The 26,907-nt window shown below is 40.3% G+C and overlaps 1 protein-coding gene and 1 long non-coding RNA gene across 5 annotated transcripts in view; one reads left to right on the top strand and one right to left on the bottom strand.

Annotated features, from left to right (window-relative positions):
* sema6cb (semaphorin 6Cb) overlaps positions 1 to 26,907 on the bottom strand; it is a 147,934-nt gene that overhangs the window by 18,849 nt on the left and 102,178 nt on the right. For all 4 annotated transcript variants that reach the window (XM_086312223.1, XM_086312225.1, XM_086312226.1 and 1 more), the window contains 8 exons: positions 26,620 to 26,837; positions 25,476 to 25,607; positions 25,045 to 25,200; positions 22,689 to 22,865; positions 22,095 to 22,232; positions 14,745 to 14,822; positions 2,189 to 2,247; positions 1,685 to 1,735 (listed from right to left, as the gene is read on the bottom strand). In XM_086312223.1, coding sequence (XP_086168349.1) covers positions 1,685 to 1,735; positions 2,189 to 2,247; positions 14,745 to 14,822; positions 22,095 to 22,232; positions 22,689 to 22,865; positions 25,045 to 25,200; positions 25,476 to 25,607; positions 26,620 to 26,837 — 1,009 coding nt within the window. The remainder of the gene's footprint in view (positions 1 to 1,684; positions 1,736 to 2,188; positions 2,248 to 14,744; positions 14,823 to 22,094; positions 22,233 to 22,688; positions 22,866 to 25,044; positions 25,201 to 25,475; positions 25,608 to 26,619; positions 26,838 to 26,907) is intronic.
* The window catches only part of LOC147319538 (uncharacterized), a 68,810-nt gene that overhangs the window by 33,166 nt on the left and 8,737 nt on the right, over positions 1 to 26,907 (top strand). The gene's annotated exons all lie outside the window — the stretch shown is intronic.

Below are 26,907 nucleotides of genomic sequence, written 5' to 3'. Positions count from 1 at the left end.
GGCACTTTGGACGGCAGCTCCATGACTTCATCATTACTTTATTAACTTACCATTTTTTAAGAAAATCTAATAAAATGTTTGTCTTTTTTATTGTTAGTGAAGCACAAAAACCCCGTTCACTATAAAACACAGAAACACTTTACTACCTACACAGGCAGGTGCTTGTCTCAAGCTAATCCCTGTGCTGGCTGTGATTGTTTGGGTGACAGTGGAAGAAAGAAAACGTCCCTGCCTTTGGTGGTTTTTTCGAACAGGGAACAGAGCCCCCGAATGACAACAGCTTTGTTAGGCATATGGAGTGTTTTATTGTCTCGGAAAGCTGATAATTGATGTTCAGTGTAGAGACTTAAAAGGCTTTTCTTGTGAATCAGCTAGAAAAAAAAACTATAGACACAAAAAAGAATAAACCAGAGACAGAATCTGACTGCGTGTGGAAAACTTCAAACGGAGCAGTGAAGCATTAGGGTAGTGAGAACCCCACAGGATTAAGCAGTAGGGTTGCTCATCAAGTCTTGCTACCAACTGAGTTGTAATTCCTCCAGCAGTGAGGCTTTACAGACTACTGAGGCAGTGTGGGACTGTGGAGGTCTGGGCTGAAGCCTCGAGCAGACAAAGTGGCCTCTGTTCTAAGAAAAAGACACAGATGTAGGAAGGATAGTTCTGAGCCATAATGGCCAGCATCTTCTAGGATGATGGGCTCGGTATTGTTATAAATCACTGTCTTGGATCAGCCACTGCCATTAGATCCCCTGTGCCTCAATTTGTCCAGTGACAAAGGGATCTGACTCCTCAACTCCTTAAAAAGTTGAGGCGGGTGCACTAGCTGTGTAGATAAAAGTGAATGAGCCTTGTTAGCAACCATCTGTTTGAAAATGACTACTTTTGAATGCAGCAGTGTCAGAAAATTGTCCTAACACCACCTCCTCAATCTTATCTGAGTGCTAGACAGCTTAGCGCCATTTCTATTTCTATTCCGGCCATGCCAGGGGCTGTGCGCTGTGGCTGGCGGGGGAGTAATGGAACGTGACAGGGATGATGATCCTTCTTGATACAGGGCATTAGGCAGCCTGGCCAGCGGAGCTCCTGGTCCATCAAAGAAGTGATGCTTCAGACAATGGCTTCAATGTTTAAACTGTCAAACTGGCTAAGAGGGAGAGGTGGTGCCAGCCATTCAGCTGCCTCAGTAAAAGATTCTCTAACCTCCCATGTAGCCAAGTGTGGAAACATTTACTTTACAGGCACATAACTGCATAGATCTGACTCGTAGGGAGTGAGAAGTCCTTTGCAATGATATTTGGGGATATTTTTAAAAAATATCCCAGCTGTTTTACTAATACGGCCTTAAAGGTTTTTCCAATCTTCCAATCTCTCTTCTGTTCATACAAAAACCTACTTGATTTTAACTTTTGCTGGTCTCATCTTCAAGGTAACTTCCTTACACACCTCTGGGCCTCACAGTGCTGCTGCTATGCATAGTAGAAAAAAAACCTTCTAAAATAATACAGGATGCAAACAAAATTTCCAAAATTAATTAAAATTAAATAAATGAAAAGATAAAACTAACATCCCTTTGGGAATAAGAAAGGCTGTTAGTTGTTTCTTAGCTGTGAGACTGTTGACTTTAGAGAAAAGGGACATAAATGGAAATAAATATACGTATAAATAAATAAATGTGTCCACTGACCATACGCTGAATCCAGTGCTGTGTTCTGCTTGCGAGTGGTTGCCAAGACATCTGGAGAAAAGAAATACAAAACAATATCAGTGTGATATTATTTGTTAAGATTTGCGTTTTCTGGACAACATTTCATTACGTTCTGATGGGAGGCAATGATTGCTGAATTTGTCCTGTTAGTGGTTCTCATCACATCCCAGACACATGCAAAAGAGCTGGAAACAATTCACTTTGTCTTACAAAAACATGCTTCTTTGAGCAAATGTTTAATTAGCATAGAAAGATTGAGAACAGTATTCCAGCAGGGATTGTGAACGGAGGTGGACAAACTACTTTTCAAGCTCCTTCAACATGAACTAAACTGCAGCCATAGCTAAAATAAAACATAACGCTCCATTTTAATTTGTTCAGTTGCGTCAGCTGCCGTCGAGATCTGATAACAATCAGTAGTTTTAAATCTGCCTTTATTGATCATGTAAATTCCTACGAATAAATGAGTTTGTTCCATCTCACCGTGGCAGGTATCGGGGTGCTGATGGTAGCCGTTCTCCACATCCTGTTCAAACCCGCCTCTGAAGACAAAGAAACAAAGACGCACACCCACACAGCAACAAAGACAACGAAGCCTGTCAGTAAATTTGCATCAATCCATTTCACTCAATGTCCATTTCTAACAAAGCACCTCTTTCCAAAATTGGTTTTGCTCAAAAGCAGCTTTTGGAGACAGGAAGGCAAGCGCACCAAAAGAAAGGGGGGGAAAAAGAAAAGAAAGAACAACAAAATTGAATTTGTTTTACATCTGGCTGAGGTCAGAGTGTTTGTTGTTTGGACACAGTAGTGGCCAGAACTGAAGGAAAAAAAAATCTACCCTTAGATCTTCCTGCAAGGTTGTATACCATCAAATTTGTGGCGTTCAGCAGATTCCAGAAGTTAGTTTGTGATGAAAGTAGTAATTTACTTTTGTGTGTCCTTGCATTTCCTCAGCTTGGCTCTTCTGCCTGTACTCTACTTAGTCATTTCCTACAATTTGTAGATATAAGCCTCTCTCTCTATCCACAACACCTCCTCTAGCTGCACTTTATTTAAGTCTACCAAAGCTGCAGCTGATAAAATTGGTACCTACAGTTTGCTCGCTCGCTTGCTCTGCCATGTACGATCGCCGGATGAAACAGTGAAGTGTATCAGGTCAGACTCACTGACACCAAAGCCTATCATTTTCCCTGATGTCTTCACTGAGACATTTTCTGCTCCTGACTCCCTGGCCACCTCTATGGACATTTTTCCAAATTAATGAGTAGCACAAAGTGAAGGAAATAAATACAGAAAAATGAATTGCTTTTGCAGAAAGCTTTCTAAATGTTTTTTGTGGATTTCAGAGAGGAAAAGAGGAAGCACAAGGTCTCATTCAAAACACCATTTACTGTTTTATGTAAGTGATGTGGAAGGTTAATGAATATTTGTATAATTATTATAATGTTTTTGTGGTCCCCAGACTTTATGCATGCTTGTGTGGCACTTTATTCTACATTCGGTTACATTTCTGTAGAGTGTGATTACATTTAATTGAGTGACAGTCATAAACTGAGCCACTGTGAAGTGAAGAGACAAAAGATCAAATAAGTCCCTTCAAAAATGTTTTCGCCGTGTAATTTTTGCCTTTGTGAACTTGTGAGTATGTAACTCAAATCCTCTTAATTCACCTTTTGAACCACTTCAAACTGACAAGAAACACAATCTGACAATTATTGATTTTCTGCTGCTCTGATCAAAACGCGCCTACGATTGATACGCTTTTCCCCTTAATACAGACGAGCCATCTTTTACCTTCAAGTCAATCACAAATAAACGGCTCATCCAGATGCATCCGTTTGATGGTTAAGCATTGAGATTGAGCCAGTGCACGGTGGAGCGGAAGTCTTTCCAAGCTGAGCTGAAATGAGCTTCACATCGTCGCCAACAATCCTCCCACATGTTGTAATGAACCAAATAAAGCAGACACAGGCTCATATACTGCATAAGCTTAAGTGTAATGATCCGGTATACAAGAAGAAACACTTTGTAAAAGCACACTCACACGCCCACTCTATAACAAACCAATTAGTTCCTTATATAACCTAAACAGAAACATAAGTCTCACACAGATTTTATGCAAACACAGACCCCCAGCATCCATCTATTATTAGCAAAAAAGTCTTCTAACACAGAGACAAGAGAAACACTTTTGCAAGCACAAATTCAAATAATGAGCATCGAAAAAGCAATAATACTAAACTCAGAAGGGGGTTGGTGGGGGGGAATCAGCGCAAATAATCATTTCTTCACTGCAAACAGTCAAATTTAGGGATTTGTGTTTGTAAAACCTTCTGCAAGGAGGCTGATTAGCTCACATGGGCCCACCTGGTGCACCAAATTATACCCTTTGTTACTCACTAAAAACCCTGACTCTTTTATACCAACTTCTTATGTTTCCTGAGGAGGGAGAGTGTTGGTGTAGGACAGGAGGTGATTATCAAATCAAAGAACACCATGCTGATACTCAGTGTTGTGTGGAGAAAAGAGTAGTTTGCGAGATAAACTTGAGAAAAACAAAAGAAGATATATCTTTAAAGGATGCATTTTCACAGCTTGGGAGTAGCTGGTGTGCTTGACATTAAACAACTGATGAAGTTTTTATCCGTTTCTATTTTTTCCTTTTGTTTAAGTCACAGACTTTGTATGTTAGTTGTCATTTGCTTTTTATTCACCCTACCATTGTTGCACTTGCTTTTAATCAGTACAGTGAACAGCTTTTTTGCTTCTGTATTTCTACACTCGCTGGCCATTTAATTAGGCATGCCTTGCTACTACCAGGTTGGACCCCCAAGTGGCTCTCAGATTTGGATTAATTGGATTGAGATCTGGTGACTGTGGAGTACTTGAGTACAGAGAGTGAAAACCAGTTTGATATGATCTGAACCCTGTTACATGGTGTGCGATCCTGCTGGAAGTAGCCATCAGAAGATGGGTATACTGTAGTCATACAGGGGTAGGTTGTGGTATTTAAACAAAGGTGAACAGGTCCTAGGTATGCCAAGAAAATATCCCCCCGTTATACCATCAACAACACATTTTATGTGGTTCCAGTTCTGTATGCCGTGGTAGAAATCGGGAACTTTTTTTCAATCACCCACTGTCTAATCTTCATTCCCTTTCAGCCTCATTTTTGTGTTCTTAGCTGTAAGGAGTCATACAAAGTGTGGCCTTCTGTTAGTGAAGCCCATCGGCTTCAAGGTTCCACGTATTGTGCATTCAGAGACGCTCTTCTGCATACCTTGGTTGCAATGACTGGTTATTTGAATTACTGTTACCTTCCTTTCATAATGTGAAGCAGCCGAGCCATTCTCCTCTAACCCTCAGACATCAACACAATGTTATTTTGTTCAGACTATTCTTGTAAACCTAAGAGGTTGGCTGGTTAGGTAGCAGAAAAATCCAGCAGGCCTCCAGTTTTTGAAACACTCAGGTTACCTTGACCATGTCTGCCTAAGATCACTGACTTCCTGTCATCTGAACAGCTGATTAGATATTTGGGTTAACATCCTAAGACCTGAACTTCTCCATGGCATGCATTTTTAATTTCTCTTTGATATTTGGGCTGATTGGCACCTGATGAATGTAAAAACAAAGAATTATCAGGTTTTTGTTGTTTTTCTTTTTACCTAATTTTTGTTTCTGAGAAAAATGAGAGCAACATATGAGCATATTTGTTTAAAATTTCAATAGAACAGTGGCAGTATAATGTCCTCGTAAGTGGATATCAGGCCTTGTAGAGCAAAATGTAGTATTTTGGTGTGGACAACCCAAAATGTGATGTCCACATTTATGGACGCCAGGTCCTAGGAGGTTAATGAGCAGCTGAACCTGATGAAGTGGCTGGAGAGTGTACTTACATCTATATTTTGTATTATAAATTCATTTTGCTGTGAGGCAAATTTCCCTCTGGACAAACAATGTTAAGCTGAAATGACCAACATTTTCACCCTGCCGTTTCCATCCACCTTTAGCTGTTCACCAGAAAAAGAAAAAAACAAAAAACACACGCCTCAAACTCATTTTTTAAAGTGAAGGTCAAACAGTGAAGTGACAATCAGCAAGTGGAAAGACTATTTTATTTCACACTGTGGATTGAAAGTAAACCAAGGCTATAAATAGAGTTGTTTTAACTAGTAGGTTGACCGGTCACCTTGATGTTTAAAAAAATATGCAAAACCGCTGGCACTCTTCACCATAATTGTCCTGGAGTTCATGAGCATGAATAAACAGCTGAACCCAAGGACCACTCACACTGTCGTGCTCAACTTCACAATTACAACGCGCTCACTGCTCTTATTTACAAAATCTTTCAGTCTAGGTTCAAGTACTGCAGCTTTTACTATGCTGCTGAGCAAAGAGATCTAAATTTCTGCCTGGTGTGCTAGATTTGTTCCGTGGTCTTTATCTTTATTCTGACACTCAAAACAAAATGCCCTTCCAGCCAGGAGCACAGTATTGATTTTATTTAGCAGATCAGAGAAATAATGTTTTTGGATGTCTGACGTTCCACTTTAATGACGCCAATCTTAAATAACACGTAAGGTGAGCATCTGCACAAGAAAATAACTCTTTCACACGGGAATCCATAAATAAGGAAAAAACGTAGGCTCAAATTAATCACACGTGTAACCACCAAGGCAGGATGGAGAACTGCACGGATACAATCATACACAACCTGAATGGCTGTAAATATTTTGTACAGATATATATGTAATATGTAAACATGTGTATGTATATTCTAGAGTTGACCGCATTTCAGTGTTTCAGTAAAATAATAATAAATATTGTATAACTTCAAAGAAATTTAAATACAAGGTGCTTGGGGAAAAATGTATGAACTATACATAATAATAATAATAATAATAATAATAATAATGCAGGGAAATAATGACTGCAGAGCCAGTTATATTTATGATTTGGCGCCATGACTGAACAGAAGTTGTGCAGAGTCTGCTCCAGCTGGCAGTCAGTGAAACCATCATCACATTATATGGTACTAGTGGCATTTGGCATCAGGGTATGCCTGTGTCCCATTTTTATTTTTAATCAATATTACCATATTTTAATTCCCAGATAAACTGCAACACAACCAAAGTGTGCAGAATCTGTAAGATTTTAGAGCATTTAACTATATTTTCAGTATTTACGAGTCCAAAACAGATCAAAACAAAGTAAATAACTGAAACGTTTAGTAGATTGAGGTTAACTGCTCTCCAAATACTTCTAAAAACACATTGGTGAGGTTGCAGTGGGTGACATATTATTTATGATTTCTTGCACTGAACTCCCACACATAGTAGATTTTTTTTTTATTATTAATCCCACATAGACTGATGATTACTGGAAATACTGGAGCAGAATGAGTTAATCCAAAGCCAAATATAGTCCCCAGCAAATAGACCATATTTGTTCTTTTAATCCATTTGATTAGTGTTTTCTAAAAAGTAGTGTTCACTTTTAAAGAAATTCCTAAGCCTCTGAGAAACTGAAAGAGAAGAAATGTATTTTTAAGGTGATTGACAGCTTCAGGAACCGGTGAGTCCTGTAACACTATGAAAATCCAAACGCTGCCCTGATTAAAATTCAGCTCATTAAACGTCATCAGCTTGGAAGAGCTGCAAAGCAACTGCTACTTTTAAAATATTCTGGAAGTTTTGACGTGATCATTTATATCTGTAATGCACACCGGAGTTCTTTTGGTGAGTGAAAACAGTGAGTCTTTAATTTTGTGGAAGAGAAGAAAGCCATATCTAAAGAGAAGAGCAGGTGGTGATTGATGACTGCATCAAATTGCCAGAAAACTTGCAATTCTTGCTGGCGCACACTGTGGTCAAGGTCACTTGTTGGTGCATTTGTACTATACCATGAGGCACCTGAGAGAGAACATTGGGTACAGTCTAGCCCTGAGGAAAGAACTCACTTGACTTTGACACTACACTGATGTTTGATCTCCGGGTTGTAGATGGAGCTACAAAATGTGACCATTTTGACATAGAAAAGGCTAAATTGTCGACACAAGACTGCAAAGACTCAGAACAGGACTGTGATTTAAATAAACAAAGTTGGTGCACAAGGAAGCAACCCTGAAGGAGCAATGAGCCAAATTTAAATCATCTAATGAGCAGAGGTGCAGAACTTTGTCATCACATCTTGAGTAGAAATACTGGTGGCCTGATCCTCATCCTAGCCGTTTCATCTTCATTACAGAGCAGATATGCTTTTTCTTTCTAGGATCTCTGTCCACTCTTTGTCCTTGGCATTATGCACTGGTGACACTGATTGCATTAAATGCATAATGGATGAACTAAAACACCCAGAAATGATATGAAGCCAAGCCATCTGGTACTGCCATACTTCAATGTGAGAGAAGAAAAGATGGAAAAAGGGCTGTGAATATGCTCTGCTCTCTCCCACCTATCCTCTGGATCTGCCACAAATCAGTCATTAAAATTTATGCCACCTCTGGATGAGAAAGGAATGGGGGGGAAAGAAGTGACTGATAGTCCATGAAAAGAGTGATGTGAGAGAGGAGACAGCGAGAAAAAGACAGACAGACAGAGGAGGAAGTCCCAGGAGAAAGATGACTTTTGAGCTGCTTCATCTCAAAAAGATTTTTTTCTGCTGCTGCCTGATTCACATCGCTTCACCCCTCTCCCGTCCCATCGCCATCCCTTCATCATCCTCTTTTTCCTTTCTCCTCATTCACTTGCTATTTCTCACCATCTTTCAATGATATATATACACATATATAAAAGATATCAGTTAATGCAGCTTTAAAATCTGATGTTACTTCAGAGTCGCACACAGACAGCTGGAGCAGACCGCTTCTTTCCATGAATACAAAAATCTAAATGAATAACACATGTTCGGCTCTGAGAAATGCTCCTTAAACTTTCTCTCCCTCATTTACCCCCGTGTTCTTTTTTTCATTATTTTCCGCTCATTTAATGAACATTTCTCTGCACCTATTGGCTTTGTCCTTTCTCCCAGTTTCTTTTTTCCTCCTCTCCTCCTTCCCTTTGTTTTCTTTTTTGTCTGCTCATACTTCTCCTCCTCCTCCCTGGCAGGGTTCCCATACTGTAGTTGAGTTTGGACAGGATATTTTGGCTGATCTTTCTCAGACTACGGTCCGCTGGCTTCCAGTGTGGCTCTGTCCTGCACGCTAAACACGACTCATAAATCAAACCGCACACTATATCCATAAATCAGTGCACACTGGCAGCACAACGCCACATCAAAACTTCCTCTATATGCGAGGACCATCCAGTGAGAACTGCAAGGTCTTCACCTCAACCACAATCACCAACCCTAAGACTCATTCCAGTTCTCAAACTCTCTGAAAATTCATGGTGCTTACCAACTTTTATATTTCATTCCACACAAATTTCTTAATAATGACAAAAATATTTTAAATCATAATCTCTTCCTTACTTTCTTGAAAGCAGCGTGTCTTTACTGATTATCTCAGCATGCACCAGGAGGCATAAAAAAGCCCAAACCCATAAAACATTCACAGATTTCTAAACAATGCAGCGAATTTCTAGCTGACATCCAGCTCTCTATAAACCCAGTAAGTAATGCCTGCCCCTCCTCCTCCCCTCAGTAGGATACACATTATCAGATTAACCACTTTACTCTAGTATTTGAGCCAACTTGACTCTGTAAATAAACCACAACTTAAAATCTACAATATGCTGTTCCTTTCCTTGTCTGTGTGCAGCGACTTTCTGGAATAGTGTTAATAATGCTAGCCTGCCAGACAACCAGCTGTTTCCAGGCTATATGCTAAGATAGGCTAACCATTTGGTGGAATCGGATGGTTGTCTGGCAACCGCAAAGTCACAAAACTCCAGGAAGTCACTATCCTTGGCCAAAAAACTCTCAAAATAGCTATTAAGTGTATATTTTCCTAAAATCTATCCCTTTACAGTCACATGCCAACAATTTCACCACACAGACTGAAAACAAAACAAAAATAATGATTTATGTACAAGAAGCAAAATACCAGGCTCTCTCAAATACACAAATATAACGTGGCGCACAGCAACATGAATTAGAAAAAAAATCCCATTAGCCTCTGTCCGTGCAAGGGCAGGGAAAGTAATATGTCTGGGTGGCCAAGCAGAAGATATGCAATAATTCCAGAGCTGCACATTTTCAGCCGTCAGAATAATCTATTGGAAGCCAGGCAACAGTGAGAGTGCCACTCTCCCTCTCTTCCTCTCCCTCGGTGTGTTTGTGTGTGAGACAGGGGCAAATGTAGTGCGATGTCAGTCTACAGCAAACTCCAAGCACAACAGTTTACAACCCATGTACAGAGAGGTAAGAAAGGAAGGGAAAAAAAAACGCCAGGCGAGGTGATTCAGCAGCAGGTTGTATATCAACCACACAGGGACGCACATAGTCCTTGACTGTCAGGAGAAGAAAATAGTACCTTTAACTGCCCTTACTCCTACCTCCTACCCCTCCTCCTCTAGCCTTTATTACCACCATCTATCTGCCTACCTATTCATCCATCTGTCCATCCAACCAACCAGCCATCCATCTTTCTTCCCTATTTTACCAAACGGAGCGGTACATGGCTGCATGATTGAAACACATGCAGCTGAACATCACTTCTGATTTTATGGCCCAGACTTCAGAAGAGGGGGAGGGAAGGGTCTGAAGAAAACAGAGGCAATGGCCGACCTGTTGCTTGCACATTAGAGTCCAGCTGAAATTGCATTGCGTATTTTGTTCCTACAGCATACAGTAGTGGTCTGCAGTGGCCGTGAAACAAAATTGTCTCAGGTGATCGTCCTTAAATAGAACTATGACATTATTATTTTCAATCTCTATTATGGAACTGGCTTTTGATGCATTAACCAGACTGCTACTCTTTCTCAATCTGAGTATTGGAAAGTTTGCAAAAAGTTTTTCCCCTGCTCCATTTTTATTTTCCTTTATTGTCTCCTACTACCATTTCTGAACCTGAACTTCAATTCCTTGCAGTGTTTCTCTCCACACACTACACATTATAAATATATATGTGTTCAAAAAAAATGTCTCACGCACCCATCACTGTGATGCAATACAGAAAGAATATGAACTCCATCAATCTTGTGTTACACCTTGGCTTGCTGAACAAGCAACCAGCCAAACATCTGGCGGAGAAAGTCATGCTGATAACATCAGTCATACATCACACAGGCTAGATGCAGACCCTGTATTAGCAAGTACACTACAGCATAAAAGTCTAGCTACAAATACAAAGACTGGTCAATTTAGATGCACATTTTTGAGGTCCTATAATCAGCATCACTGCAAATAAATTAATCATGTTTCATTTTTTATTTGTCAAAACAAACCGAATGAATCAACACAGCATCCTGCTTCCTGCCCTAAGCCACACGGGAGAAGCGCCAGCTCTGCTTAATTATGTCGGCCTCCTCCACGGGTAGTGCCGGGTACACCTTGCAACCTCTCCAGTAACCAAACCACAGGCTAGGTTCAATTTCGTGTTCTTGCATAACAGTTGTAGCCACATCACACATCAAAGTGAAAGGGAGAATCAGATGCAGTGCCCCAGTGTCTCCCAAGATCTTAACTGCCTACTCCTTTACACCGGGAAGGAACACACAACAGAAATAGATGAAGCATAAAAATTTTTGTCTTAATATTCAAACATACTGGGACAGAGGAAAATGGGCGTAGATTAAATTTGGAGCACAAACTGAGCTGCAGCAGCAGGTTTTACTGGTGCTCTACTGCAAACCTTAACTTTCCTTTTAATGGCAGAGCCAAATAGGTTGGCAGTAATGGCACCAGAATTGTTTTTCTGCCTAGTACTATACTGAGGTGTGGAAAAACTGGCCTCACCAAAAGTATTATGAGTAAAGATGTATTCATTAGCCAAAACTGGAGGAGAGTGTATAGCAGAACATTATACTATACAAGTTATTTCAGTGCTACAAGATCACACAAATCTTGAAAAGCTTTGAGCTCTGATGGACCAATTGATGGATGCGTGGATTTTACTTGCTAAAAGAAACTCCAAACGCCAATTAACCTATCCCCACTACTGCATGTTTTTGGACTGTGGGAGGAAGCCGGAGCACCCGGGGAGAACCCACGTAAAACAAACTTCCTTCCAGTTCGCAAGGGCAAAGAAATATATTTGGATTTTAATTCTGCTGACCTGTCTGCCTCTCACCCACCACATTTTCACCATCAACAACCCAATTACACAGCTTTAACACGTCCAGTACAACAAACAAAAGTGAGACATGTTGAGAGTCCGGCAAAATGATGATCACATATTCATCATGTTGATGTTGCCCACTTGTCTCATCGTAGATTAGCTATTGATTGTCAAGAGCACATCACCCCAGCAGGTCAAGTTGATCCGTGCAGTGTTCAACAACTCACTTGAGGAGTGAAATGAGATTAAAAAAATTATTGCTTCTCTTCCTGTTTGGCTGCACATTATTGACTAAATTGCGAACCTGTCCTCTGTGCCTGGGAGTTAAGAAACTAATAATGCCTTTATATCGCTGTGCCCTCCCAAGTGCTTTCAGACTGACCAAACACCACAGTGGCGGTTCCCACTAATTACTATATGTTCGTCCGGGGAAGAATTAACAGCTGAAACCTCCTGGAGTGTTTGATTATGAAGCAAATCTGCACAATTTTGTTTGGGTGATTCATTATTATAGATGGGATCAGAAAATTACTTTTACGACATGAAGGGCTTTTAACTTTTAAAGTATGTTTTAGTTTTGGACAGACCGCCACTCACTGAAGTGGAGCCTGAAAACCAATGTCAACTAACAGTTCATTGCAGTGCCCTCTGAAATAAACTGCAGAATGACCCTTAATTAATAAAGACCAAGGTCAGCTTATTCCCTTAATAGCTTCACCTTGTACTAGCACTCATTTGCCAAAAGCAGCTTAGTGTTAATGATAGATATATTTGTTACTAAGATATGCTACCTCATTGAGTACACCTGTTCAGCTGCTCAGCAATGCAGATATCGAATCAGCCAGTCGCATAACAGGAAGCCAATGTCATCAGCCACAAAGACAATGTGAAAAAGAACTGAAGGTCAAACAGAGAATTAGATTTGGGGGAAAAAGGTAGTTCACATGTATAGTTGTTAATGCCAGACTGATCGGTCTGAGTATTTTCCCCATACGACAATCTCTAGGTTTTACAGAGAATGGTCTGAACCAGAAAACATATCCAGTAAGCTGCAGTTCTCTCGGTGAAAATACCTCGATGATGCCAGAGGTCAGAGGACAAGGGTCTTATGGGTTTATGGCTGCCTTCAACAAGATAATGCACCATGTCAAAAAAGCTCAATCATCTCAACCTTTTTTGTTGAACATGACAATGAGTTCACTATACTCAAATGGCCACTACAGTTACCAGAATTCAATCCAACAGAGCACCTTCGGGTTGTGTTGGAATTTGGACATTTGCATCATGGATGTGCAGCCAACAAGTCTTTGTGATGCTATTATATCAATATGGACCAAAATCTGTGAGGGATGTTTCCAGGACCTTGTTGAATCTGTGCCATAAAGAATTAACCCTCTCAGGTTCAAATTAAACTTTTTGTTGCTAATGCACAACCATGTCCTGCAGTGGTACTTTCGAGTAAAAAAAACCTCATAAAATATGTATGTGGGGTAATCAGCTTGTTCGTTTTTAACTATTGCAAATCGGCAACGCCTGCCATGAGAGGGTTAAGGCATTTGGAAGGCCAAGCTGGTATTAGAAAGACGTATCTATCAAAGGGCATTTTTAAATGAGTGCATTTTGTATCCTTCAACAGATCTGAATCCCCACTAGAATTCAAAGTAAAAGATAAAAAAATAAGTAGCTTGAATTTACAACTGCACAGAATCAGTTTATGAGTTAATTCACAGAATCAATATCCAACCGCTTAGTGGTTAGCAGACATCTGTTCTGAAGCATCAAGCTTTGATTTCTGAGACTAAACCAACAGCAGAGTTGATCTGATTGAGAAACTTAGGGACACTGTGACTTTTCAATTACAGGGTAGCCAGACTGTGAATCATATCTTGTTTTCTATTCTGAATTTCCCTCTAAATGAGATTATAATTCACAAAATTAGCATCATTTTGTATTAAATACTTTTTTTCTAAAGTTATAGCCTCAGTAGTTTAATGTTTAAAGTAAGCAATATAGTGTTTTTTGTATAGGATGTTGTGTAATTCAACTTCTGGCCCCTGCTAACCCTTCAACAACATGCTGGTTTAAGGCACTTGTCTCATAACCATTTACATAGATTTGTAATGCAGCCTTTTTGTTTTTTAGCTACACTGCTCACATCCAGAGAGCAATTAATAATAACTTTAATTAACAATGTGCTTAACCAAAATTTCCTGACTCAAAGCTGACCTTTGACCATGTTGAGTATAATGCAAACAGATTGGAATCCAGTGAATCAGTGAAATGTGTATCATTTCATAATCACTGAGTCTTCAAATCTGATAATCATGTCGCACTGTTCTGCTGTCAGGGTGTTGTTTTAGATGCTACTCAGAGCACTTTGAATTTTAGACATGAGCATGAGAAACAGTTACTATCCCGGATCTCTACATAGAACTAAAAATGACGGTAATGGAGCAAACTGCACTACAGCAACACGCTGCAGACCCTGGCACAGGTGCCTAAAATATGACTGAGGATTGTAAAATTTGTAGGAATGTTAACAATTAAATGCCTACATTATGCAGCTTGCCATTCAAGCAAAGATCTTTCACTTGACATTAAATGTATGCAATGAAATGAAACAGACAGCTAATAATTTCAAATCAGCACTGCAGTGAACCTCATTAGACTAAATGCTTTTGGCAATTTCTGATACAAACAACACAGCAGTGAAGCAGCTTTGATTGATTTCAAAGTCAGCGCTCGCCTAATGATTATAATGGTGTTTTTTTTAAAGCCCTATAAAAATTATTGTTACTCACTGCATGTGTGACTTACCTGAAACCAGGTGAAACTATGACACAGCTGCCCGACTTGAGCCAGATGCAGTAAGGGTCCCGTAAGGACAAACAGCTTCTGCATAATAGAAAGACAGACAGTTAATGATAGAAGGAAACATGAAGAACAGCATGCATGCAGACAGTGGATGTTAGTTGGGTAATGAGGCACTACCCAGCCACAAACCTAAAAAAGCCCCACATCCCTCAACTAACAAAGGGTAAAGAACTCCATGTGTAGGCTGGTTTGCACCACGTGGCTGAACATTTAATGTCTCATTAAGAAAAGAAAGATAAGTTGAATAAACACATTTAACATGAAATTGCAGCATCCTCATTTTCTTTAAGTGTGGCTAAAACATCATTTACCAAGCAGCACTAATTGACGAAATAGAAGCAGAGTTACTGAAACTGCAGCATAAATCTTTACATCTTTATTTAATTTGCATAAAAACAGGGGGGTCCGAGGCTCAAGAGCTGCACTACTTTACTTCTAAAATCTGGTGTTATACAAATAATGTATAACATTCAAATAGAGTATAGCTTCGACTTTATGGTGGAATAATTATTCATACAATTAATCACATGCCTGTTATTGCTTCCAATAATACTGCATTCTCTACAACAGAAATTAATGTTGATACGCATACAAAGAGACAGAATTTAGATGGCAATCAGATTAGTTTGTAATTAGAGGTTGGACTGTAGACTTGTTTTTATCTGGCTATAAAAACACAAATAGACATTAGGGGATAAAAGAATGGTTTTGTGACATTTTGCATGTCTCACAGGTTAAAAGTTACAACCAGCATCTGTTTGGTTTTGCATTATACATCAATTCTAAATCTAGCTAGGTTAAGTTGTTCATTAATAATTAGAGACATATGATGAATGTCAAGATTTTAGTGTAGTCACGCTGACGAGGCATGCAGACTGCTGCAACAGTAAGCTGATACTGTTTGCTTTAGTATAAAAACCTGGACCTGTTTACCTCTTTCTTATAGCAGTCAGCATTAACCTCACTTAGTCACAGTTCCTACAGTAAAAACTCCCTGCAGCATTGCAACATTCAGTACTTTTCTTCCATTTTGAGACCCACACATCAGTTTTGTTGATAAAACTCTAACACTGCATTCTGCACAAGTCTGTGGATGCAATTTTCCCTCTCTGTGTTGTATGAATCATGTGGCCTTCATACTTCCAGTATGTGTCTGCAAAACAACACTGGGTGTCAGTGAGCGAATGAACACAATTTTTCACAGGTGCAGAGTTTACTTTTTGCATGTGTGTGGTATTCACCCAGCAGCACCGACATAATGAGCATAAAGTACGCCCAAAAAGAATGACAAAAACAATAATGCTCTCCTGCTTTTCCCATCTACAGTTACTTTAGAGATATTTTTAGCCTAATTCCAAAGAAAAGAAAAGAAAAACAAGTCAAGTAAACCTTCAAGGCAGACAAAAAAGCAAGTTCTAACAAAGATCCTGTGACCCGTTTTAAATATCTTTAAGTATTTACTGATGTCTCAACTGAACATGCAGGTGTGTGCAGCTGTGCCAACATATTACTGTGCCAGGTCAGGAAAACTGAAAGTCAAGACAGGACATATTCTCCCATTAGTACTTGTGCAATCTGCAGCTGCAAACTGGGTATAAATAAATACACGGGCCAAAGCATTACACAAACTTTCTTTCTTTCTGTCTTGATTGAAACGACAATAAAAACCTATCCCTAACCTTGAGATCATACGCATTAAGTGCAACACTTTACAAAGCAATACATGTAAAATGGAATGTAAAATGTAAAATAATAAGGAATGTAAAATGATACCCATCCTAAATTCAGTAACTATATTCCAATTGCTACAGCAACAATTTTCTTCAATTATCTGCATACTGGGTTGATGGAAAAACATGTACGATCACGTGGAATGGAAGATAAATAAATAATGCATGACTTTTTAAAGCTAAATCAAATGCACTGCAATAATGGTAATGTCAAGTGACAAAATAAAACATTTGTCTTTGTCTTTTAAAAGAGCCGATATTAGATTCTTTGAGCTGATGCCCTTATCAACAGGATGTCATGTGTCAGTGTCTTCCAGAACAGCAGTTAGTGTGCTGTGTGGATTAATTCAAACACCCAGACCTCCTAATGTGGACCTTTGAGGCTCTACAACAATATCCTATATCTTTACCTTTCCTGCAACATAAAACACCCTCGATCCACATGCTTTGTCAAGAAAACAAAACACTGAGACATACAGATATAAACCGCTCGCTTTAGGCATTTTCACAAACAATTGCCACGGTTCTTGTTCTTGGGAGGACAGTACAATAATACAAAAGCCCTGTTGTTAATGTAGGTTTAGGCAAGGTCATATACTTGGCTATTTCTGAGTGCTTACCTCAAAAGTAGACTTGTATTTGTGTCTTTAGGCATGATGTAAGCATGGTAAACCAACATCTTTTTCTTTACAGCTTGGAATATTTTTTATTCTGAAGGATAATTTATTTGCAATAAGAGAATCATTCTTGGTTGGAGGGGCTTAGAATATGAAGTGGCTGGAGAAATCATCATTGTCAGATGTCTATCTAAACACGGTATACAAAAATGTAAAAATCCAGACACCATTGCATGTCTTCTTATGTTTCAATCCTCGTTTTGCTTGTGTTCAATGCAGGGCTACTGACACTTCAACATGCATGGGAAATGAAAAACAAAATGCCAAAATAAAAAAAACCAAAACTGAAGTGTTTGTTTTTGTCCAGCATCACAAATTGAAGCCCTCTAGGTATCAAGAACCTGAAATTAGCCTCATCCCCGTGTGTGACTGCCAATATGTGACACTGTGTGCTGCATTAATACATTATTCATACAGTCGCCATAGGGTCTGTATTTATATACACATCTAACTGACTCTAACTCTCCTCTCACCGTCGTCATAGAGATTCATCTACACTTACAGGTCAGAAACAGCCATCAGCACTACAGCACAGTCAGTTCTCCAGCTCTGATTTCTAAAGATGTGCAGTGAAGTCATTTGTTCTTTGTCGTAAGTGCAGTTTCTCTAAAACAGACTTGTGTGTGTCCCGTGCCACTCTTTAAAACTTCAGACTTCTATCTGTCAAACTAAAGTGAACACAGTGGTGTGTAAGTCATGGTGTGTGTGTGTGTGTGTGTGTGTGTGTGTGTGTGTGTGTGTGTGTGTGTGTGTGTGTGTGCGCGCGTGTGCGTATGGGGCATCCATTAGCTGCCGAGGGCCTCCAAGGCTGAGCCTCATGACTTCCAGCTGTTATGCAGCCACAATTTTGAGAATAACAAAATACTGAGTGGAAAGGATTTCAGATATGATATGTCACTGGTGAACAACTATTTAAGGATTACATATATTTGCTTGATGGAAAACTAAAAGGTAATATTAACCATTCTGAATAGTTACTATGCTGCTTAACATTTGCACATGTGGTTTCATCACATGGACAACATGTCTGTGAAGGTTCTCAGTCATCCAGGTGATCGTAGTCTAAGGAGCTTGGAAAGGAAGCGTCTGGACTTCTTTAAGTTTCTTGAAGACCTTTCACCTCTCATCCGAGAAGCTTCTTCAGTTCTAAGAGCAATTGGTGGAGAGTCCCAGATTTTAAGCCCTACGGGAGTGTCCCCAAGAGGCTCATGGACCTCTTTGACTTCTATTATCGAGGCGATATCGAGGATGCCAGTGTTCACATTTTGGACAGAGAAGACTGATGGTTTGAAAGAGGAGTGAAAGAAGCCATCTGTGTCCACTGTGAATGACCATCTTTGAACAGAGGCGATGGCTTACGACACCTGTCTGCCATCTATAATCCAGTTTTGAGATCCCTGCTCAGACGCCTTAACCACTCCCACACACCTACTCATATCCTGGGCCTTTTGACCTCAGGAAATCACATGATAGGGTGGGGCTAGACTTCACAGTGGGTTCACCCAAAACCCTGGGTGAAGGTGACACACACCCGTTTTCACACCTTCACTCGTGTGATTAGTTAGAGGATCAACAGGGGGTCCATGGCCCTCTTGGGGGACACCCCATAGGACTTAAAATCTGGGACTCTCCAGCAGTTGCTCTTAGAACTGAAGAAGCTTCTCGGATGAGAGGTGAAACATCTTCAAGGAAAACAAAAGAAGTCCAGGCGCTTTCCTTTCAAAGCTCCTTTTACCACATATACAACACTTTCTTCAGATTACCTGTAAGAAAAAAAAAAAAATAGGGCCCTGTATTGTTAACATATCCATTACAGTTCAACTTTGACCTTTTGTGCTGACTGCGACACAGCTTTAGAAACCACTATATTTCAAGTCAAATGAACTTCTTAACCAAGATGAACATTAGCTCCAGACCAAATGTACATATTATATATTTATGCTGAAGTGAAAATACTCACGTGTCTCTTACCCATAAGAAGTGCAAAAAGGATAATTTATTACAGGAGACTGCTTACTGCCTCCCACTGGCAGTCATAGCTATAGTTCAACAACGACTATCATTATTCTCTAACCTTATACAAGAAAAAAAATGAGGTTCTGAAATAAGAATGGGCTTATAAGTGTTATTCTGCTGAGCAATTACAGTGTGTTTTGTTGTTTAATGTGCGAGACTTGTTTGGGGGATTAGACTGTCTGATTTAAAGCCTTTCTATTAACCTGACTGCTCATGTGTCTGGCACCTTTCGGATGTTATTATAGACTTGCAATCTTCCCGGATATCAGCAATAACTTTGAAACAATACAAGATCATCATAGGTTACAGAAAATACAGCCAATGCTATAAAAATACAAGCCAAGTTTTAACAACCTGGAATTACCCTTTGAGGCATTACATCTTCAGTTAATTAACAGTACCCTGTATGTGACAGCATCAATTGATATACATTTATTTAAGAGCAGTCCTGAATAACAATATGAGCAAGTTGAACCAGTTCATATTAAAAAATAAATAAATAAAAAAAATAGTCAAGCGAGCTGAAAATCCTTGGATCTAAAGACTTTGAGGGTTTGGGGCCTCCTCTGCCCCTTTATTATACTGTTTTATTAAAATTCCCATTTCATCCAGTTCTCTGCTGCTCTTCAAAACAGAGCGTTTTCTGAAACCTAATATTGGCAGCAGGGCCTCGAGTGAGAAAACAAACCTGACGGTACTGGTTTTAGTGAGCGAGAGAGAGAAACAAGCCAAGAGTGAGAGAAAATGGAAGCAGACACGAGAGAGATGGAGTAAATCTCATCTAGAGGGAGATTGTTTCAGCGGTGTGGTAAAGGAGGATACTGTGGCTGAAATCTGACCTCCTGGACAGTGGTGATGCTGCTTATGGGGGACGCTAATCCCAGGATGAGGTGTGCTGTAGCTGTAAGTCTCTAAAAAGGATCTGTGGATGCAGCAAGGCCACGAGCTCAAGTAAGACAGGCCCTATCCATTTTCTTTCTGCTCCTTCTTTTCCTTTTTCTCTCCCTTACAACATCAGGAAAAGAAAGCAGTGACCAACATTACTGGCTCTCAGCCAATCAGCTGGATGCAATTTATGACTAAATGATGTTGAGAGCTTCTCCAGGCCTTTGCAATGAGGGGTTTGCATGCTATGGGGGTATATGCATTCCCTGGGGTAGCTGAGGAGAAATCCTTCCTCTGGGTTGAAGGGGCTGAGAACAGGGGGGAGTTATAAGGGGCCAACATTCCTCACAGCACCAAAAATAGACCTTGAAGCTGAGGAGCAACTACATTAGCTGAGGCTATAATGTAGTTTGGCAAAGCAGGATACTTGAAGCTGTTGCTGTGCTCTGCTTATAAGTGTGTTCCTTCACAAAAGCTTTTACTTTGGCCTGTTTAATAAATTACAGAATACAACGGGCTGTGTTTGAGCAATGGTAGGCAACGTGAACTTGGAGTAAACCCCTGAAAAATTACAAAGAAAAGTTTTTTAATATAAGCCAAGTTGGAAAACTTAGAAACGGATAAAAGCAAAACTGACTGAATGCAATGGGACCGGGGCAGATAAACGACGACCTGAAGCATGCAGCATAAACATTCAGTGAAGCTTCTGTTCAAACACAGAGATGAAAATCGCAGCAGATAAAAACAGCAGATCTGTGCGGACCAATGATGTAACCACACCTTTCCTAAAAGTAATACATGAAAGTAACATAGGTGAAATACTTACATCATGTGTTTTACATTCTTTTTCGCCATTCTGCGGTAACCTAATACTCTGATAATAACTTCATGTAAAAGCAGTCTCTAAAGTTCAGGTGGAGGGCTTAAAGCTTTTCCCTGCTGTTCTCCTAAAGTGGTTGATTTCTTGGCCATAAACGCAATCAGCCTTTTAAACATCGGCTACACACGTGTAAGAAAGGGAACAAAATGATGAAAGGGTATACGTAATTATGTACCGGTGAACGTTTGACATCTGAAACATCAAACGCTAAAGCAAAAGTTATGCTCTCTCAATACAGGGAAAAATCAAGAAAGGAGCACCATTTGTTCCCTCAAAACAATGTCGAAGCAAGTGGAGAAATCTTATTACTGACTTTCCACATGCACACACACTTTTATAATGCATGCAAATGTGTTTTCTGATTTCTGTGGATAATCTAGTTTCTTGCCAGCGTACAGTATAAACGCACTCCAAAATCTAAAACAAACAAGAACAGCTGCAAAAAATATCTTTAATAGGACTACATTTGGGGCTCGTATGCTTGCATTTCAAATTCGAATTTGCCAGTTAACATTTGTGCATGCTTTCGCACATGCAAATGCTCCTTATTACAGCTGTATAAACAATGGACCACGTATACTCAAACATGAAGATCAGACAGCAATCTGACGACTTGAGCTTATGAAAACGTCCAACCTTTCAACACAGAATTTCCAATGTAGAAGGCATACGAAATTGCTAATGGGTTCAATAACCTTTCATTTTTTTCCTATGGTCACTTACCTGCCAACACCACAAATAACTTAATAGTACTTATTTGAAAAAGTGGTCCAATTCTAAGAATTGGGGAAATAATAGTCCAACATCTGCTTTATGGTACAGTACTCTATTCAAAAGCCTATAAAAGCATTGTGAGTGGATGCATTTGCTAAAGGGAAACTGATCTTACTTTACTTGATTTACCTGGATCAGTTAGTGTCATTTTCTTTGTGGCACAAAACGAGAAAACAAAAAACCCATGCATGGTTTCTGAGGTACTGCACAGTTTTGGGACCTTTCACTTAAACAAAATATACTGATCAGTATCAAAAATTTTATACAGAATATGCATAATATTCTGTCCAAACTCTGGTGGCGATAATGCTTTACTGTATAGTTGACTCACTTCTTGCAGTGGCTGTACTCAGAGCAGCGGCTCAGCGGCACACGGATCACGCAGCTTGAGAACGCCACAAACAACGCATGATGATCCCGGTCCAACTCAAGCCCCAGGACCCTCCTATCCTCCCCCTGCACATTGCACCTGGGAACACGGAAAAACACCAACTGTCACAATCAGGCATTTTGTATTTCGTTTCATTTTTTAAATCAGCGCTGTACACGGCTGGTTCAGTCTGAAAATTATACAGAAAGCCGACTGTGAATCAAACTCCATGCAGATAGATTTTTCAAGCTGTGCAGCAAGAAAACAAAAGAATACATGGGGGGGGGGGGGGAAAAAAAGCATCCCCTCCAGCTGTACAGGGTGATGCAAAGTGTTACAATAGACCAAAGAGTGGGTGGGCAGGACAGATCAAGGCAGAACAAGGAGAGGAGGAGAACAAGCAACAGAGAAGGAAAAGAACAGAGATGTGCTAAGTAAAGTACAGAGAAAACAAAAGAAATGGAAAGAGAGAGAGCAATAAACCAAAGAGACAATTACAAGAACACGCATCGTTTAATACAGAAGCAACATGACACATAATAGACTTTGTCTCACTTGTTAGGGTTATAGACATCAAGGTCCTCCAGGAGCTGGGTGCTGAAAGATGCGTTGGCTCCCTCAGTGCTGGCCAGGATCTTCAGCACATGGCCATTATCTGACCCGAGGAAGACTACCGTGTAGTTCTTATATGGCCCTGCAGATGTATCCACTGCAATCTGAGTCAACTTGAACCTGCATTAAAAAAACAAGACAACAAGACAAAGCGACTTACATCTACACTGAAGATCATCTAAATTTAAGCTGTCATGTCACTTGCTTGCATAAATTTGTGGGCGTCAACAACACCAAATGCTCTGGTTAGCATCTCATTATTGCTTCTTTGTTTTATGAAAGTAGAGTTTCAGTGGTAAACAAAACAAACAGTGGGTGAGTACTAAGCTCATTGTATAAAGCATCAGTATAAAATCAGTCACTTCATCTACCAACCCACCATCCCCTTCCTTCATCGCCTACATCTTTTAAAGCCTTCATCCTATCAATTCATCTATCCATCTATCCGCCCACCCAGAGCCATTCAATCGATCCATTCTTTGTGTTGTTGAGCCACTTTTCTATGCAGTCTTGCACAGAGGCCCGGTTTTCTATTTTCTGGTTGTATTTGTGTGAAAGTCCAGCAACACACCGCTTTATTTGGAGTGCCACCCTGCTTCATATTCATCCAGCTTCTCGCAGTTACACCTGGGAGGTGCCCAGTATCACCACAGCTGTCTACTGTTGGCTCCACTGGAGCAGGTGAGGATTAAAAGCTGTGCTGAAGGGCACCTTGAGTCCAGTGGTGGCTGAGAGGTGGATAGGCTTAACTCATTCATTTTCTCTGCTGTATTTCCATTCTCTGGCCCGGGGATTTAAACAAACAAACTTCCTCTAATAATTTCTTTGGCATTGCAGTGCTTCTAGATTCTTATAAAAAGGACACCCGCAGCAACTTCTGTGCCCTCACTTCTCCCTCAGTGCCTCCCAGATGGTCCCACAGAGGCTGGTGTGTTTACCCACATGAACTTGACGGGCACGTCCCCGCAATGACTCGGCAATAGCGCGTGATGCGTTTCTGGTTAGATTTCATTTATCTAGCATCACTCTGGGGATAGGCGAAGCAGATGTGATGTTTTTGGCGCCAGATGTGAAGCGGTGCATGTTTCCCCAGTGTGGAGCCACTGCAGTGTCTGGCTGGCTGTCAGCCTGGCTCTGCTTCAGCAGGCGTGGACAAGGCTCCTGTATACTATGAGACTGTGCCTGCGGTTGTAAGTTGAATCGGTGATATGTATCCGCTGTGAGTACATACATGTCTGAGGTTTGTGAGCTACTGCGTGAAACACTTGTGACACTTTTCACCAATTTAACATTCACGGCAACATCATCTTGTATGAGTGGATTCTCAAATATCACAACACACACACACACACACACACACACGCACACACACACACACACGCACACACACACACACACACACACACACCAACGACGTCCTCCCTTTGACAGGTGGGCTGTGGAGCTAGGCCAGCCCTACAGACAAGTCCTCTCCTTGTGCCCCCTTCATGTTTGATGTAAATCCAGTGTTGAAAAAAATTCAATGTGCTTTAATGGCAAGCAAGGTAGTGTGTTCCACTTGAGGTCACTCATCAATACCAATCACGGTTGCAAGAAAAACACTGCTGGTACATGATGCTGTGAAGGCAAACAGCCACTAAAGTACCAAAGAAATAATCCTGGCATTTTCTCCTAAAGGTCTGTTTTATAACTGCAGCCACATTCTGAACAGCAACACTCACGGTAATGATTTTAAATGTGATCTAATGACAACGTTCACCAAAAAATACGTGACCATTTGAGAGGTCTTGAGGAATAACTTTGCATTTGTTTTCCAGGTGTTGATGCACTAAGTACAGGAAATGAAACCAAAGAGCTTATGCAAGTCCTCCTTTAAATGTCACCAGTTTTTATTGTTTAAATAATTATAGCAGGCATTTCTTTGTAATTCTCAGCTGTCTGATAGACCTGCAACGCTAAACCTATTGTCTGTTTTAACCGAGGTAGAGTAGCACCTTGGACAACTCGCCCGTCTGTTAAAGCACACATTAACATAAACACACAACCACTCTCTCACATCTACATCTATGGTAATTTAGAGCCACCAGTTAACATAACATACATGTTTTTAGTCTGTAGGAGAATGTAATTCTTAACTCAACACTTCACAAGTTTGTGCAGATGCTGGCAGGTGCCAACTGCCTTTTGTTAGTGAATTCCAAGTACATATACTGCCATCAGAAAGTGACTGAAAGTAATTTAACAAAAATATTTTTCATAATACTTTCCATCTGTTCTCTTATTGAAACAAATCTTCTACCTGCTGGTGGTGCGGGTGAAAAAGGGTCTGTCGTTGACGGAGGGGACGGACTCGTCCATGAGCGGATAAGACTTGATGAAAGTCAGAGTTTCGTCAGGGAAATTGGTGGATGACTTGTAGGCGGCGGCTGATCCCTCGCCAGCGCAGCAGCCTGGCCTGCACGACAACAGCAGAGCGAGAGAGAGAGAGAGAGAAAAAAAAAAAAAAAGCATTAGACATAAATCTGGTTCCACAGGCAGATGTAAAAACACTGGCAGCTGTTTGTTTTTGGGAGGAGCAGGAGGAAAAAACAGGTGCCTTGTGTGGCTGCCTTTTTTTAAGAGATGTCTGTGCAGAACAATAACAGCAACAGCTGCAAAAGCTCTGTTGTCAAAAGCAGAAAAAAATGTTCTAGGAAAGTGACAGTTTCTATTTAAAGATGAGTCTCTCACCTTGGTTTTGGGACTTGCTCCTCTGGAACAGGTGTCCAGGCTGACTCACTATTCTTCTGCTCTTTAAATTTACCACTGAAGGCCTTCTCTATGTCATCCATGTAGAAAGCACAGACTGCTGAGCCAGTGATGCTGTTAAAAGGACCCCAAAAGAAGACTTTACAAAGAGCAAGACAAAAGTCTGGAATTCACCAACTAAAGACAAGAATTCAGCCCACTGACTTCCTGTCACAAGTGGCCAGAAATATGATTTTTGATTGCTCTGTCTGTGCTCGTCTTTACTACTACTAGTATATGTCAAATATTCTTACCTCTTTCTAACCCTCTACAGTGTAGATACGATACAAGGAAAAAAAACAGAACAGTCTCCATATTGCAGAAGTTAAAAATGCATCCATCCAGAATTACATACTAATAGCTTGTACTGTATGTTTTCATGGAAAGTAGTGAATGACTTTGATCCTCCCAGCTGCTTTGACATATGAACTCCAGACAATCATGAAAATCACGTTGTGATATTATCAGATGTTGCTCTTTCTCGCAAAAACAAAAGTTTTCTCTGTCAGAGAATAGTGAGGCTCCAGCAGAGCGCAGGGGGCAGAACATATAACTGATCTATTCTCAATTAGAAAAAGCTGGCTGCTTAAACTCAGTTTAATACCCGATCAGACTGATTTGAACATTTGTGTCTGCCACAAACAACTCTGCAGGGTGATGTCTATAAGAGTTTAGACCTGCAGAGCATGATAGGAACTGCTTCCTGTTTGTCAATGACATTCACTGAAAGCCAAAAAGTGCATCAGAATAGTGTAAATTGCTATTTTGGCTCAGCGACGTTTCAGAAGACGCAGAAAAGTGAAAAAAAATATTACTAGTGATAGCATTTGAGATACCGCTCATGTAGTACCTTACAAGTAAGTTACATCGCAGAAAACAAACATTTTCTGGATTAACTTTAGCGAAGATGTTTTTGTTTATCGAATTCTGTAACATTTCATTGTTAACAGGTCAAATTTGCAGATCACATAAAAGAGGATTAAACAAACGTGACTAGAGAGAAATTATCACACTAACTACTAACTAACTATAACATGGACATTTCAATTTCATCTTTACCTTGAAAAAAACATGAAAAAATGCCAACCTATTTGCCTGTGTGGTGAAGACTCCGAGCACAGTTGGCCGGTGGTTAATCTGCAGTACATTGGTGAGAGACTGGAGAACATCAAAGTAGAAAAAAGAATCACCAGGAACAGAACAGTTCAGCCGAGCTTTAAGAAATGATGTCCAGTAACGTTCCAGCACCCTCGGGGAGCCCCCATTGTCGTTCTTACAAACACGTGCAACCCTTGAGAAAACCACCTGAGGGGACAGGAGTGGAAATCATTTATAATCACCAAACTCAGACGCAGCCGACACGGAATACTGAACA

Source organism: Aulonocara sp. 'chitande type north' Nkhata Bay, linkage group LG11 (assembly GCF_057382095.1).
Source record: "Aulonocara sp. 'chitande type north' Nkhata Bay isolate Kocher_YH1m ecotype deep benthic linkage group LG11, A_spYH_male_GT1.1, whole genome shotgun sequence".
NCBI classification, from domain to species: Eukaryota; Metazoa; Chordata; class Actinopteri; order Cichliformes; family Cichlidae; genus Aulonocara; species Aulonocara sp. 'chitande type north' Nkhata Bay.
The sequence above is the reverse complement of the archived record's forward strand: the minus strand, read 5'-3'. Positions and strand labels throughout refer to the sequence as shown.